Source organism: Medicago sativa, chromosome 2 (assembly GCF_051527215.1).
Source record: "Medicago sativa cultivar Bolivia chromosome 2, Bolivia_mono, whole genome shotgun sequence".
In the NCBI taxonomy this organism is placed as follows: Eukaryota; Viridiplantae; Streptophyta; class Magnoliopsida; order Fabales; family Fabaceae; genus Medicago; species Medicago sativa.
The window spans coordinates 79,950,115-79,965,742 of record NC_140750.1 but is presented as its reverse complement, the minus strand read 5'-3'; the positions used below and the strand labels follow the sequence as shown (position 1 = coordinate 79,965,742).

General features: G+C 32.3%; 2 protein-coding genes across 2 annotated transcripts; both read right to left on the bottom strand.

The window, feature by feature from the left end:
* Positions 1–3,900: 3,900 nt before the first annotated feature.
* On the bottom strand, positions 3,901–7,985 carry LOC146951247 (uncharacterized). Its single transcript, XM_085747210.1, has one exon. It carries the CDS (start codon positions 6,923–6,925, stop codon positions 6,284–6,286), a length of 642 nt encoding a protein of 213 aa, XP_085603336.1. The 5' UTR covers positions 6,926–7,985; the 3' UTR covers positions 3,901–6,283.
* Positions 7,986–10,932: 2,947 nt separating this feature from the next.
* LOC146951246 (uncharacterized) lies at positions 10,933–13,981 on the bottom strand. Its single transcript, XM_085748721.1, has 8 exons — positions 13,270–13,981; positions 12,432–12,506; positions 11,960–12,343; positions 11,682–11,873; positions 11,474–11,584; positions 11,306–11,347; positions 11,119–11,215; positions 10,933–11,031 (listed from the first exon to the last, which is right to left on the bottom strand). Exons 3-8 carry the CDS (start codon positions 12,031–12,033, stop codon positions 10,933–10,935), a joined length of 615 nt encoding a protein of 204 aa, XP_085604847.1. The 5' UTR covers positions 12,034–12,343; positions 12,432–12,506; positions 13,270–13,981.
* Positions 13,982–15,628: the final 1,647 nt, after the last annotated feature.

The following is a 15,628-nucleotide window of genomic DNA, read 5'->3' as shown; positions in this document are numbered from 1 at the left end:
CCTTCAAAGAGTAAAAAAGGTAAAACGCAAGGTCAACCTAATGGTCAAGCACTCGACTTAGAGCCGTGAGCTTTAAGATTGAGTCAAAAGAATCTTAAAAATATTTCAACGCTTTACTAAAACGAGAATTCATGATAAAATATGAAATAAAAATAATATCTATGTAGAAACTACTTATTTAATAAATTAAGAAGTGAAAATGTGATGCAAATGAGTGATTTCGAGCAAAAAAATAGGCTCAAGTCACTCCTATTTGAAGGATGAAAAAGAAAGAAGAGAGAAGTAGAGAGAGTATTGAGTGAAAGATAGCGGCTCTTAAATTACGAGAGATTGAAACACACACGCTCCCAATTTATTCTAGTGTAACAGTAGTGTAATTTGATCTCCTAGTATGTATCTACATACCCATATGAAGATGGATCAAACTACAAATGTTTAATACTTTAATATACTATTAGACCTTTGCTTCAAAAACGAGTGAGTAGCATTTGGTTTTTCATCTAGAAACTAGAATTGGTTTTTCATCTAGAAACTAGACCAGATTGATTCTTCTAGGATTTATTTTGAAGAAGATTTTTGCCGTAATCGACAATCTTTCTATTTTTAGGTTTATTTGATGTTTTTTTCATGTGTTTCGGTCTACACCTCATGTTTATTTCTCTTTTTCTTTTTTTAATAAATGGTCTTGGTAAATAGTAAAGAGTGTCTTTAAAATACTAATTAGCATTTCCTTTTAATAAAACACTCTTAATTTGCGACTTAAGATATTAATAAGTTTTCTGATGCCAACATAATTGTTTTCTGATGCCAACATAATTGTGGTGAAACAATTTGGCTTGTGGTATCAATGTTTGCGTGAAAAAAAATACCAAATCCCGACCCAACAGTTCTTGGTGACATTCAATCAATTAATTATTTAAGTGTTGCTAAAGTCGAGCTCTTGAAAGAAAGAAATAAAGAAAGAAAAACATAGTGGAAAGCAGCTATTTCACTATAACACTTATGCGTGCCATACCTCATTGGTATATATGTGAAGTCTACGGTACTCAAGTTGTCCCTAAAATTAAACAGTCAATGCTCTCTTGCCTTTCCAATTTTAGAAAAGACTCCACTATTTTATTGCACATTCCCTTGTGATCCAAGAGCTGACCATTATTCCACACACACATGATCACCACATGTGTCTAACTTCTACTATTTGCTTTCAAGTGCTTGACCAAAGAAGTTACTTCAGTGGATTCTTGAGTAAAATGGAACAAGTTGTTTAAAAGACAATTAAACATATTTTTAGTTAATACGAAAGAATAAAATAAATGTAAAATTGAAATGGTAAAGGTTAGGCAAACATGTGCATTTGCATCCTTTGTTAACAATACAACTGCTTATTGTTCTACATATGCAGCATTTTGTTCTACATATGCAGCATTATTTGTATTTCTTGAGTTCTACATATGCAGCATTTTGTTCTAATGGATAAAAAAACAAACACAGCAACGATGTAATTTTTGTGTCCACCTACTATAATTAGTTAAAGGTATTTGCATTATAGGCCACTCATATTGTAACAGCCCGATTTTTCGCTAGATTTATTTTATTTATTATTTATGTGTGTTATATGTGCTCTTATGTGATTATTGCCACTGTGTGTATTTTTGGTTGGGAATCGTAGAATTCGGTGTTATAAGGGTATTTTAGTCATTTTGGACTTCGGGGCATTTTGGTCATTTGAGAGTAGGGGTAATTTTGTAATTTTGCAGAAAGTTATTTTTAGTGTTTAGTGAGAGTTATTATTTTACCAAGTTACTAGAGGGTGTAGTAATTATTTTATTTACCGTTAAGTGACCGTTAGTGTTTTATTTTACCGGTAAGTGAGTAGTAACATTTTTGAGGTTGAAATAGAAATGGGTTAGGCCCATTAAGATTTGTGAGATAAGCCCAATTAAGTGAGCCTATATAAACTAATGTTAGTGAAGAGATAGGGTTACAAACATTTTCATTTCATTTTTCATTTGAGAAGAGAAGAGATAGAGGCTAGAGGGAAGAACAAGAACAAGGGTTAGAGGCAAGAGGGATTCATCATCTAGGAGCTAAATTGAAACTTGGGTTAGAGAATCTTGGTGCTAGAGGTAAGAGGGTTAGGTTTCAACCATAATTCCTAACTTTTTCTTTTTACCCATTTTATGAAATTGATGAATTGAACTTAATTGATTGCAAATTCGTGTTCATGTTTTGATGCAATGTTTGAGTATGTAATTTGAATGTTAATTGAGTTGTTGGTGAGGAAATTACATGCTTAAATTGTGGTTATATGTATGCTTTGCATTTTTGTCCAAAAATGATGATATGAAGTGTGGTTGTGATGAATTGTTGATGAATTCATGATGGTTAATTGCTGTTGTTGTTGAAAGATGATGTTGTTGATGATTGGAACCTTGGGTAATCATAATGGTGAAGTTTGCTATGAACTTGTGTTGTTTTTGAAGTTTGATGAAAAATGGGTCAAATGATGATTTTTGTTAAGAGAATGTTTTGGGACAAATTTGATATGGATTTGTGTGTCTTTTCATGTTTAGAAATGTTTGGATAAACCTTGGAATCAAATTTGGGCATTGGGGAGTCAAAATTGGGGTTTTGGGGTGAAAATGGCTCTTTTTCCCGAGACTGGACTGTCATAACTCGCAGCTGCGAGCAAGCTTACTCGCAACGGCGAGTAACTGGTAACTCGCAATGGCGAGTAGACCTACTCGTAGTGGCGAGTTGTACAGAACAGAATCCCTGTTTTGCATTCTCGCATCCTTTTCCCTCGTTTCAGTCGTGAACTGGTTTTTGGTACAAACATGAAAGTTGTAGATAATATTTTTAGCTTTCTAAAGGCGTTGGTTTGACTTGAATATGATATTTAGTTTTCAAGTTATGGGGAAAATACTCTTGAAAAGTTTTGTCAAAAAATACCTCATAACTAGTTTTAAGTCGACCCAATCCTTGTGGAATGTTTTTAATCTTTGAAACTTGATTTCTATGAGATCAACTAAGGCGGTTAAACTGTGATGTAGTGAACCTACTTGTTTTTCTTTGAAAATGGGAATTTTTGTGAAAAATGGTCAAGTGTGATGAACTTAGGAATTTTTGGTAATTCTCCAGACGTGGCCGATGAAATGTTATGTAACCTCTACTGCATGTATAAGTAACTTGTGAGGGTACATGGCATAGACAATTGAGCTTGTAGAATTGGTTTTGGTTCATAACCTCTAATTATCTTATGTTGTGACTTTGAGAGACGAACTTTGTTGAATATGACCTTATGAGCTAATTGTCTTGTGAATCCTTGATGTAGTATTTTTGCATCAAACAAAAGTAAGTATTTATATATCGTCTCCTCAGGGACTAGTGTGATATCAAGGACAGTTTAACTACAAATATCATTCTAAGTAAATAAGATTGGTTTGATTGTTTGTTTGTAACCAAATTAACTATTATGCAATAAATAAAAGTGAGATTAATAAGGCAAGAGAATTGTTAGGATTAGAGTTCCTTGTCCTACTATCACATGTAACCTAATGATCATATATGGATTCTAGCTTTTCTTTGATATAATCACGTATCCCTCGCAACATTGTTTGTGTCCAACACAATATCGTGAAATCTCTTGTATTATTCAATCGTTGATGTCTCACACTATTGAATTATACAAGAGTCGTTCTTATGATTTAATCGATGATGTCTCACTCTATTAAATTATAAGAAAGCATTAAGTTTGAATACAAAAGGTGATATCAAAACATACATCTATGTCTAGCATCTATGTTTTGACTGATGTTTATTCTAAACTTAGATTTAAAAGTATTTCTCAATCACTAATAAATCAACATAAGTAATTAGAGTGCAAGAATAAAATCAATATCAAATCAAATGCTAGAACCATATATTTAAAGATCAAAGATTACATGCTTAGCTAGGATCAAGTACCTCTAACCCCAACAAAAGATGATTAGCTCCTCATTGTCATGAAAGCCTTGCAAGGATGAATTGAAATAGAGGAATTCATACAACTTTGTAATGTCTCACCAAAGGAAATGAAGAACAACCTTTCTATCACTCTCACTCTATTAAGAACTAGCCTTATCACTCTTGCAGAATTAAAAGTACAGAATGTAAACACTACTCTATAAACTGATATGGAAATTGAATAAGTTATGGGATATCTTCAATGCATAACTCTTGCCACTTATATAGAATAATTTCCCAAGCATACCATGTGTACAATGCTTCACCAACTTCATTCCACTTCTAGAGAACAACTCATTATTCTCTATTCCATGTGCAACAGCTCCATGTCTGTCATCTATTGCCATTAAAAAATCACAAGCATGCTGAAAGTTTTTCTCCACTTCTTCAAGTGCATGACAGGTTATGTTGCTGGGCTATCTGTCATTACTCGCCTAGGCGAGTAAATTACTCGCCATGGCAAGCAAACACTGCTCTTTGTTCTTCTGCTTGCTTCCAAAACCGTGTATTTCTTGTTCCATGGCTTTTCAATTAACAATACACATGACATACCTTTTAATAAACAATTCAATGGAACTTAATAAAATAATAACATGCCATAATGTTTTGCTAGCTTTCAACGTTGGAACATGCTTCATTGATGACATGACATTAAACAATTCTTCTTTCATTCACATGATGCCTTAACATGTTTCTTCATTTATAATAAAAAATTCCATAGCATGTTACTAGTCCATCACATGATTCCTTCTTCATTCCATTCCTTTTTTCACGTGTGTTGATGCTAGGCCATTTGTTTCTTCTTTTCTCAATTAACCAAGCAAATGTGCACATGTGGCCTTTAATATCTATTATGTGACCCAATAACTTGAAAACGATGATTTATTCAAAAATGACTCTAATTTAAATACTAAACTAATAGAAATAAACCAAAAACTTAACTGAAAAGACTCTAAAAACAGCGTATGACGGACTGTCATCACAACCCCAAACTTAAATCATTCCTTGTCCTCAAGGAATCAAACTTTGCAAATGGAAAAATCGCAGTAAGATAACAGTTCACTAGCCAATGATATATTCAAAAAGTTTACTTCCTTCCGGTGTAATGATATACCGGATGCCCAACTCTTCCTTCAAATTCACAACTCCACGCATATGTTTTGAATAGGTTCACTCAATCATCATGCAGGTCTGCTGTATTACCATAAGCTTGAAAAATTTCTAAACTGTCAATCAAAGTCAGAGTTAAGTACACACTTCTCAGGACTTTCAAGGTTAGAACGGGGCTTAGGTTTAAAGGTGGATATATATTTGGAAAGTAGTGTTAAAGAACAATGAAGTTAAGCTCAATCTACTTTGGTTGATTTCAGTTTAATCATAATCCTACCTTTTGAACTTTAGAGAAGTACTAGAGAACCTTCTTATTTACGAGACATATAAGCATTGTTGGTCTCGCTCACTTTTCTTTTCATCTCAACTTGATTTTTTTTTTCTGCACAATTACAAGTGCCTTTCATGATATGAGATGTATACCATTTCTTCTTAGTTCTCTAGTACCCCACCCCAAACTTAGAAAGTTGCTAATTCCAGAAGCAACCCCAAACTTGAACATTTCATACAACCTGAATAGCTTAACTTCAAATAAAATGGGACATTCATGCCTAAAGCTTTTCTAAGGTTGTAATTTGTTTCGTCACCGAACAAGGGGTCTATACCTAATGGCTCAATTTGGCTTTTCAAAGGATTAATGACAGTTAAAATAAGGTGGGCTCAAAAAGGCTCAAGGTACAAAGCACTTTGCCTTAGTGTGTACATAACAAGACCAATCAACAAATAAAGAAATATCGCAAGTTCTAGAAACAACAGTTGCATGGAACACTCATATATGTAAAATTGAAAAAATTTAAGCTATGGACCTTACAAGTTGAGTTATCTGGGAGTGTGTGGTGATTTACTTCCTTTGTCGTACACTTCCTGTTGTAACCATTTGGCATCATCCTCCATTAAACTCTTTGACATATCATTGGCATATCACTGTTATGAGACTGATAGGTTTCCATAAACAAACAGATTCGTCAATAACAAACAAGGAAAGTAATTTAAACGGGAAATCAAAATTAAACCACACACAAAGCAAACCAAATGTACGACATAATTCAAAAGTACATCAAGTAAAGAAACAAAAAACAGAAAGCATAAAACAGAAAGTTTGAAATCAAACCGATGGGTTGCCTCCCAACAAGCGCTTGTTTAACGTCGTTAGCTCGACGCCTTTTCGTTAAGGTGGCCAAAATGAAACGGAAAGCACATCATCTTTTGTATTCCTTCTCTTTGGGAGGAATTCCATGAATTTAAGATATAGTTGATGTGGAGTCCATATCCTCCCTAACTTTGGTTTGTCGAACAAGACACATATTTCATCTATGACTCGATCGATTTCCACCTTGCTCAATTTCTTCCCCCTTTCTTCCATTGATTCTTCCTTGATTAGTAACCATTCCACCTTCATCTCTTCATCATTTTCAACAGTTTCGGCCTCTTCAGTATCTGACCGTTCTTGAGGAAGTTTTTCTTTGTGTGGTGTTTCTATTTCTAGATTACCACATTCTTCTAATGTTGTATCTTCCTCAATTCCATCAACACCTTCCTTAACAATCTCTTCGGAAAAATCTTGCTCTTCATGAAAGGATTGATTGTTATTTTGAATATTCAAAACAGTTAGTATAAAATCTGTCTGTGCTTGCATAAGCTCCAACTGAAGTGATATATTCTTAAATCTTTGGGTGGTATCTTGCATGAACATATTCAAAGTATTTTCTATATTTGTTATGCGTTCATCTTCAGAAGGATGTTGTTGATACTGTTGATATGGTTCATACTCAAATTGAGTGTAGAAGTTGAAACAACCATAATCCTCCATGATCTCATTTAAGTGGAGAATCTGAAATGGATATAACTAACAAGAAATTGTTCTTTGTATAACAAAGGGGTTAGTGCAAACAATTATATAAAAAAAAATTATTCACAAATTATGTACAAATGCTTAAAATGATAAATAAGTCGTACTATCTATGGTATCTAAACACTAGTCCCCGGCAACGGCGCCATTTTGATGTAGTATTTTTGCATCAAACAAAAGTAAGTATTTATATATCGTCTCCTCAGGGACTAGTGTGATATCAAGGACAGTTTAACTACAAATATCATTCTAAGTAAATAAGATTGGTTTGATTGTTTGTTTGTAACCAAATTAACTATTATGCAATAAATAAAAGTGAGATTAATAAGGCAAGAGAATTGTTAGGATTAGAGTTCCTTGTCCTAATATCACATGTAACCTAATGATCATATATGGATTCTAGCTTTTCTTTGATATAATCACGTATCCCTCGCAACATTGTTTGTGTCCAACACAATATCGTGAAATCTCTTGTATTATTCAATCGTTGATGTCTCACACTATTGAATTATACAAGAGTCGTTCTTATGATTTAATCGATGATGTCTCACTCTATTAAATTATAAGAAAGCATTAAGTTTGAATACAAAAGGTGATATCAAAACATACATCTATGTCTAGCATCTATGTTTTGACTGATGTTTATTCTAAACTTAGATTTAAAAGTATTTCTCACTAATAAATCAACATAAGTAATTAGAGTGCAAGAATAAAATCAATATCAAATCAAATGCTAGAACCATATATTTAAAGATCAAAGATTACATGCTTAGCTAGGATCAAGTACCTCTAACCCCAACAAAAGATGATTAGCTCCTCATTGTCATGAAAGCCTTGCAAGGATGAATTGAAATAGAGGAATTCATACAACTTTGTAATGTCTCACCAAAGGAAATGAAGAACAACCTTTCTATCACTCTCACTCTATTAAGAACTAGCCTTATCACTCTTGCAGAATTAAAAGTACAGAATGTAAACACTACTCTATAAACTGATATGGAAATTGAATAAGTTATGGGATATCTTCAATGCATAACTCTTGCCACTTATATAGAATAATTTCCCAAGCATACCATGTGTACAATGCTTCACCAACTTCATTCCACTTCTAGAGAACAACTCATTATTCTCTATTCCATGTGTAACAGCTCCATGTCTGTCATCTATTGTCATTAAAAAATCACAAGCATGCTGAAAGTTTTTCTCCACTTCTTCAAGTGCATGACAGGTTATGTTGCTGGGCTATCTGTCATTACTAGCCTAGGCGAGTAAATTACTCGCCATGGCAAGCAAACACTGCTCTCTGTTCTTCTGCTTGCTTCCAAAACCGTGTATTTCTTGTTCCATGGCTTTTCAATTAACAATACACATGACATACCTTTTAATAAACAATTCAATGGAACTTAATAAAATAATAACATGCCATAATGTTTTGCTAGCTTTCAACGTTGGAACATGCTTCATTGATGACATGACATTAAACAATTCTTCTTTCATTCACATGATGCCTTAACATGTTTCTTCTTTTATAATAAAAAATTCCATAGCATGTTACTAGTCCATCACATGATTCCTTCTTCATTCCATTCCTTTTTTCACGTGTGTTGATGCTAGGCCATTTGTTTCTTCTTTTCTCAATTAACCAAGCAAATGTGCACATGTGACCTTTAATATCTATTATGTGACCCAATAACTTGAAAACGATGATTTATTCAAAAATGACTCTAATTTAAATACTAAACTAATAGAAATAAACCAAAAACTTAACTAAAAAGACTCTAAAAACAGCGTATGACGGACTGTCATCAATCCTTATTGTTGGTGTATATCTTATGCGAAGATGATTGGTGGTGTATGTATATATGTGACAACTATATGTTGCTTGAATTATGAATGTTGTTGGTGATTGTATATATGTTAAGAGGTGGTGAATTGTTGTTGTTGTTTGCATATATACAAATATTGGTGATGTTGAGGTGAATTGTTTGTGTGAACATATGCATTGTAGTTGAGTCATATGTTCATGCATACATGACTGATGGTGGTGGATTTTATATCCAATTGAGGTGATTACGATGTTTTTGTTGCATCGAAGGTGACGACCTTGAGGTGTTTTGGTACCACATGCATCTAGATGAGTCTAGAGCCATTGCATAAACTGTTGGTGGATTGAATTGCATTAAGATGTGTTTGATGGTTGATTTTTGCTAATTGTAATTGCGGATTGAATTGTTAATTGTTGATTGACAAGGTGAAGTTGTGATATGTGTATGATACACTTGTTGAGTTGAGCTTGGAATGATGGTAATGAATTATATGAAGGTTGTGAATGCTTGTGAATACATGTTTGAATTGTTATTCTTGAATATATTCTTTCATCTCCAATGTTCTTATTTAAATCTTATATGGATTATGACGATGTGATGCTAACCCTCAATGGTTTACCACCTACCATTCTGTATGGACAGGTAGATGGAGTGCAGGATGCTTAGTTTGTTTGCTTGATGATGTCGAGGAGTGGAGTTCCTCTTTTTATGCAAGTGTCTAGATTAGGGCTCTGATCTAGGGTAGTTCTTGCATGTTGGTTTTTATTTTTGGACTATGTATTTTGGAGTTGAGATGTTATTTGTTATTTGAGAATTGGAGAATACAATTGTATTTTGTGGAGATCTGGAGATGTTTTATGAATTATATGTATGTTCCGCTGCTATGTTGTGTAACATGATCTTTATGCATGTATTTTTGTGGTTTGATTCGAAGACGTAACATCTATTTCTAGAATATGTTTGTATATTCGCGCGTTTTACCGCTTATTAGAAATAGGGTGTTACACATATTGCTTAAAAATCCATAGAATTTATCAGATCGTAACTTCTAATCACACAAAACCTATTAGGAACTTTGACCAGATTTTGATCGGAATGTAACTCTTGATCGTCTTATTTAAGAGCTTGAGCAATTTGATCGAACTATACATCAATCGAGGTTGGGTCTTACATCACCCCACAAAACCGGTTTGTGATGTGAGAATTGCCCCCCACTTATTAACACTAGTTCATGCAATCTCTTATCTGATGTGAGACTCTCACTACTACAAAAATGGGCTTATATAGCGCTTTTTTTTTGCTTTAGATAGCGCTTTTGAAGCGCTACTATAAATGGCGCTGGTAAAAGTAATATAGCGCTTTTTTTTTCTGTACAAAGCGCTAGCTAAAGCATGGTTTATATAGCGCTTTATGTCAAAAAGCGCTAGCTAAGAATCTCCTTAGATAGCACTTTCTATAAAAAAAAAACGCCATCTAAGACAGGTTTAAAGACAACGTTTTTGTTTTAAAAGCGCTATGTAACAATATGTTTAGATAACGCTTTATAAAGGAAAAAAAGCGCTAGGAGAAGCATTTATTTTATTTTATTTTATTGTCAATTTTTTTTTTCTTTGCAGATAGCGTTTTTTTACTAATTTAAAGTAAAATATATATAAAGTCAGAAACTTAAAGGGAAATATATATAATTTTGGCATGTTATAATTGGGACTATTATTTATCAAATAAAATTTAACCATATCATAAAAAATGTATGTATATATAGCATAAAAGTCAGAAATGTATAGCCTCTAATATGGTAACATAAATATCTCTAGGAGTTACAACTAAATGACTAATTAGTTAACATAAAGATCAAAATCTTCTATGGTATCATGCAGTCTTCATCTATCTTCTTGATCTTCTCAACATTTTTATCCAAAACAAGCAGGCAAATCATCATTCATTTCCAAATTTCATTCACACTCCTCTACCTGAATATATACCAGAAAACACCATTAAGCAATAACACTATATTATATTAAAGATAAATTTAAAGTACTACCGATCATGTGTACAAATTAAAGCAAGATTATAAATTAAAACAACTACCACTTCTATAGCAAATATATTTAGAAACATGAAACCCACCTTATCATAGAAATATCATATAACTTTTAGGCTGAGCAAGAACTGACACCATTCTTCTTGGATTTCTCTTAGTTTATCTTTTGAGTATGTCACACACTTGAAATCATCAATGTACTTCATATATTATAACAAAAAATAACCATGTTACTTAATAAACTTAATTATATACAAATATTATACTTTAATATAAAAATAACATACCAGCTTTGGAATCTCGTTTAGTTTTGAAATGAGAATCTCTTTCATAAACCTCATCACAAAGTACCCGCAATCTATACCATTTTCTTTGGCGAGGACACTACAAAAAATAAAATAAGTTTGTATCAATCAAATTATTTATATTATTCATACACTAATTTTTTAAGGTTGTTATGTTATATTATTAAACCTGTACATGTTGTTAAATTTATTCTTTGATACTTGAGCATCCCTTGCAGAGCGAAATACCTATAGAACTCTACAAAATATAAATATAAACTTAGATTACATACAACTAACCATATATATATATATATAGTTTTCATATACATCAATATATAAATTTATATATACTTACGTGTCAAACATATTCTTCATTTTTGGATAATTCATATAGTCATTGAGTAATGGATCCAAATAATATATGATTTCCGATATGGGATCAATGACAACTAACAGCCAATGTGCACTACACAAATGTCAAAGTTAATTAGAAAATCTTTTATAAACGATGGTAACAAGTTAGGAAAAAATTATCAAAAACAAACTTTTCAGGAAAATCTTACATAGGCTTATGTATATAAAATGGTAGAATAAATAATTTGCGCTCATCTTTATATTTCAAGAATTCCTTAACCATGTATGCTTTGACCAATTCTTGTTCTGCTTCAATTAACACCAATGATATTCGATGGGGGGATAAGAAGGAGTATTTCCATGCGAAATCAGTGTCGCGCACAAATTTTTCATACAAGTACCTAGAATGAAAATATAATATTAGATACTATTAAATGTTATACAAATAAAATAATTTGTTCAGTCAATTTAAAGTTATTCGAAGTACCTGATATATACGCAGACAACAAAGACACCTACTTTCGAAAAACTCATACATTTTTTCTTTGGTAATGCTTTCATGATACTGTTCTTCACCAAAAATACTTTCCTCCAAAGTTATCTGACGCGTATCTGTGTTTTCCATCATTTGCACTGCCACCGATGATTTAAGAGCAAACACCCACGATGGACGACAATAATTTGTAGAGTAAGGCTTTTGATGTTTGGTTTTTGCAATATCTTGTTTTGGTTTTGTGATTTGAATATTGCTATGTCCACCCTTATTAGTGACTTCTTTCAACTTTTGTGCTTTCAACCTTTGTGCTTGAGACATATTTCTTGGCTTATCCTTCATGATTTTAGTGCCTTCATACAATTTTTGTGTTTGAATCTAAAATATTAATTGTATAGTTAATTTAGTTAATGATTAATAAATGATTGAATAGTAAAATGAACATTTCTTGTGTATATCAATATACCTATTTTTTTGATGTGACCGACTCGTCACCCCTCCTAATCCCGTCATTACCATTGCCTTTATATGTTGCAGGAATCTATATGAAATTGATTCAGTCAGTGATAAATTTTTTTTTTTTGAATAACTTCTTAGAAGTACAAATTCTGCCCTCGTTTCAAAGAATCACAAACTATTGTTTCTCTTCAAAGATCAATCCTATAGTTATCAGAACAAACTATAAATGAGACTAGTTACTAACTAAAATTCTTCTTGAAACCTGCTAGGAGAAATAAATCTGTTTCAAGTAGATAACATTACACCTTATAATTGATGGGCAAGTAGAGAAACAATCAGAAGCAAATTATAGTCAGAAACAATTTGCCTATGTGTAGAAATAACAAGAGACAATGTTTGCTTTCGCAACACATTGTCAGAACTCTTAGACACGTAACCCCCTACTTTCATAGCGTATAATTACAGGCCTAAAAATTCCTTTTTCTAAATACAATAAACTCTTAATTAAAAGAAAAGAAGTGCTTTCGATTTAACCTTTACAATTAAAAATCTGAATTTTCTAAGTCGGATATCGTTTTCGCTCTTTCGACGCGTAAACGATATCTCTGTGTCTCTACTTTCGTAGTAGACTTTTTTTAAATTGCAAAACAGAATTTTCAAAACAAATGCATTTTATTCTCGCTACATTAAAAAAGGGCGCACAATTACATGAGGTCCGTCGGTACGACGGTCCTTTCGTTTTGGACTCAATTTGGACTACTCAAACATGATTAAATTTATACATTAAAATTACTTCTGCAGAATTCGTATTAAAGAGAAAACAAATAATAACGAAGGAACCGAACATGTTATCAGATGGCAACTTAAAAATAAGTGAAAGAGAAGCTGCGACAATGACCACTACAGCAATCTGGAATCTTTAAGTGAGCATAAATCCCATCCTTTAAATCGACATCAAAGAAATAATCTGCAAAAATAAAAGAAAGTAGTACAGCGTACCAAAGCAATTCAATCAAAGTTGATTGAATTGGTAGCAGCAGCACCTAACAGAAGCAACAACATGAACTTTAATTAAAGCAAATTAAACTAGCAATTCAAAGAGATTGGGATCGAAACAATTGAATACGGCAGCCAAATGGATTTGGAATATATGTAGTAATAGCAGTCGGCAAAGAAACTCAATTAGAATAGCACATGGCAGTAGCAACAAGAAAATAGGTGAATGAATATATGAAGTTGAAACAACAAGAAGAAACACGTATCAGAACAGATGTGCAAAACAGCGACTCAATTGGAATCAATAAAAATAATAGGTAGCAGCACTTGAAATAAAGGGAATTGGGATAAAATTATGGGAATGAAAATTTAAAGGCACGGTGACTTTCATTGAAAAGAAGGGTATGCTAAAGAAAACTAAGCTTTCGATTCCAAAGAAAACATGCTTCAGAATAGAATTCTTATATCTCTCGTAGCCAAAAGTTTCAAAAGAAATAATAAAATAAAACTGAAAAACTAGTGTTGAATCGTAAAACTAAAACTAAAACAACGTGAAGAAGAACGTGAAAAAGTTGTGTGAGAGAGAACTTGAAGCCAATTTTTTTTTTTTTGAGGATATGATTTATTTATGGAAAAGTAGGATTTAGTGGGATCTGGAAATTTTGATTTATTTTTTTAGTTTGGATTTGTTTTTTGGAAAAAGTTTGGATTTGTTTTTTTGGAAAAGTTTGGATTTAGTTTGTTATATATTTGATTTGTTTTTTTTTTTGTTTGGATTTGTTTTTTGGAAAAAATTTGAATTTGTTTTTTTGAAAAAGTTTGGATTTTGTTTGTTATATATATATATATATATATATATATATATATATATATGATAAAAAAAATATTAAAAAAAAGGTGTGCTTTGTTAGTTAATGTACATTAAATCACTTTATAAAATGGCGCTTTTTTTAACCTATAAGCGCTATCTTTCTCAAGAATACAGTAGCGCTTTTTTTAACTTATAAGCGCTATTTAAGGTTGATTTATATATAGCACTTTTCATAAAAAGCGCCATATACGATTAATCATGTTTTTTATTTAAATATCCATTATTTTTATTTAACCTATATTGACGCTTTCAATACAAAGCGCTATATATACTTAAAAGGATAGATAGTGCTTTTTAAAAAAAGCGCTAGCTAAGACCTCCGTGTTTTAATTTATAGCGCTTTAGTGTTAAAAGCGCTATTTACAAGGCGCTATATTTTCCCAATTTTGTAGTAGTGTCTTTAACACACCCTTCACGCCCAGGACTGGGCATCTGGAGTGCGGATATAAATGGTGGGTGGCTCGATAGCAGAAATGTGATAGCAGGTGACCCAATGGATTTTGGAGGAGGCTCTGATACCATCGCATAAATCGTGGCACAAACCCACAAATGAGATTCTTAAATCGACAAAGAGTCAAGATTAAGTGACTATGTTACTTACCGATGAGATTCTTAAATCGACAAAGAGGTTTAAATTCAAATTCTTGTCAAATTTTGGTTGAATCCTTATTAAGTAGACAAATTTAAATTGACCCCGATTTTCTATCAGAAAGGGGCTACGGGAAGGAAAAAAACATATTAGTATACCCCACACCTAATTCCTATCCGAGGTTTTACAAAATCTCTTAAACTCTTTTAACTTTCAATTAGGGATGGGAATAGGCCAGGCCGGCCTACAGGAGCCTACGGCCTAGCCTACGACAGGCTAGGCTAGGCCAAACTTTTTTCTTAAACAGATAAGGCCTAGGCTATTTTAGAAGCTTATTTAGCTTAAAAGGCCAGACCACATGCCATTCAAAAAGCCTCTTAGGTCTATTAGACCGGCCTATTTAAAAAAATATAAATAGTATTATTTATTATTATATTATATTTTGTACTTTGAATTAAAATAAAAATTTGTTAGCTTTTTTAGTAATTTAAGCTTATTGGTATACATTAATTTTATGCATATTTAAATGTATTATTATAAACTAGAATTGAAATATAATATAATATATAGTCAAATTCTCTAAAAACTCATCATGATTATCAGATTATCAAAAGAGAGTTTAATCTAATTGATATATTAGTTCGCTAGTATATTTAAACTTAGATCGCATTGCTTATTTAAAGATGTCCATATGAAATAGGCTTTTAAACAGGGTAGCAGACCGTATCAGGCTTTTAGAAGGCCAGAC

What these genes read in the sequence shown, in the direction of transcription:
- LOC146951247 (XM_085747210.1), bottom strand. Translation starts at nt 6,925, where the DNA reads ATGGAGGATTATGGTTGTTTCAACTTCTACACTCAATTTGAGTATGAA.
- LOC146951246 (XM_085748721.1), bottom strand. Translation starts at nt 12,033, where the DNA reads ATGAAAGCATTACCAAAGAAAAAATGTATGAGTTTTTCGAAAGTAGGT. An exon ending in GTTGTCTGCGTATATATCAG is followed by an intron (nt 11,874 to 11,959) that starts GTACTTCGAATA and finishes TTTTCATTCTAG; the next exon opens with GTACTTGTATGAAAAATTTG. An exon ending in TAAACGAGATTCCAAAGCTG is followed by an intron (nt 11,032 to 11,118) that starts GTATGTTATTTT and finishes TAATATATGAAG; the next exon opens with TACATTGATGATTTCAAGTG.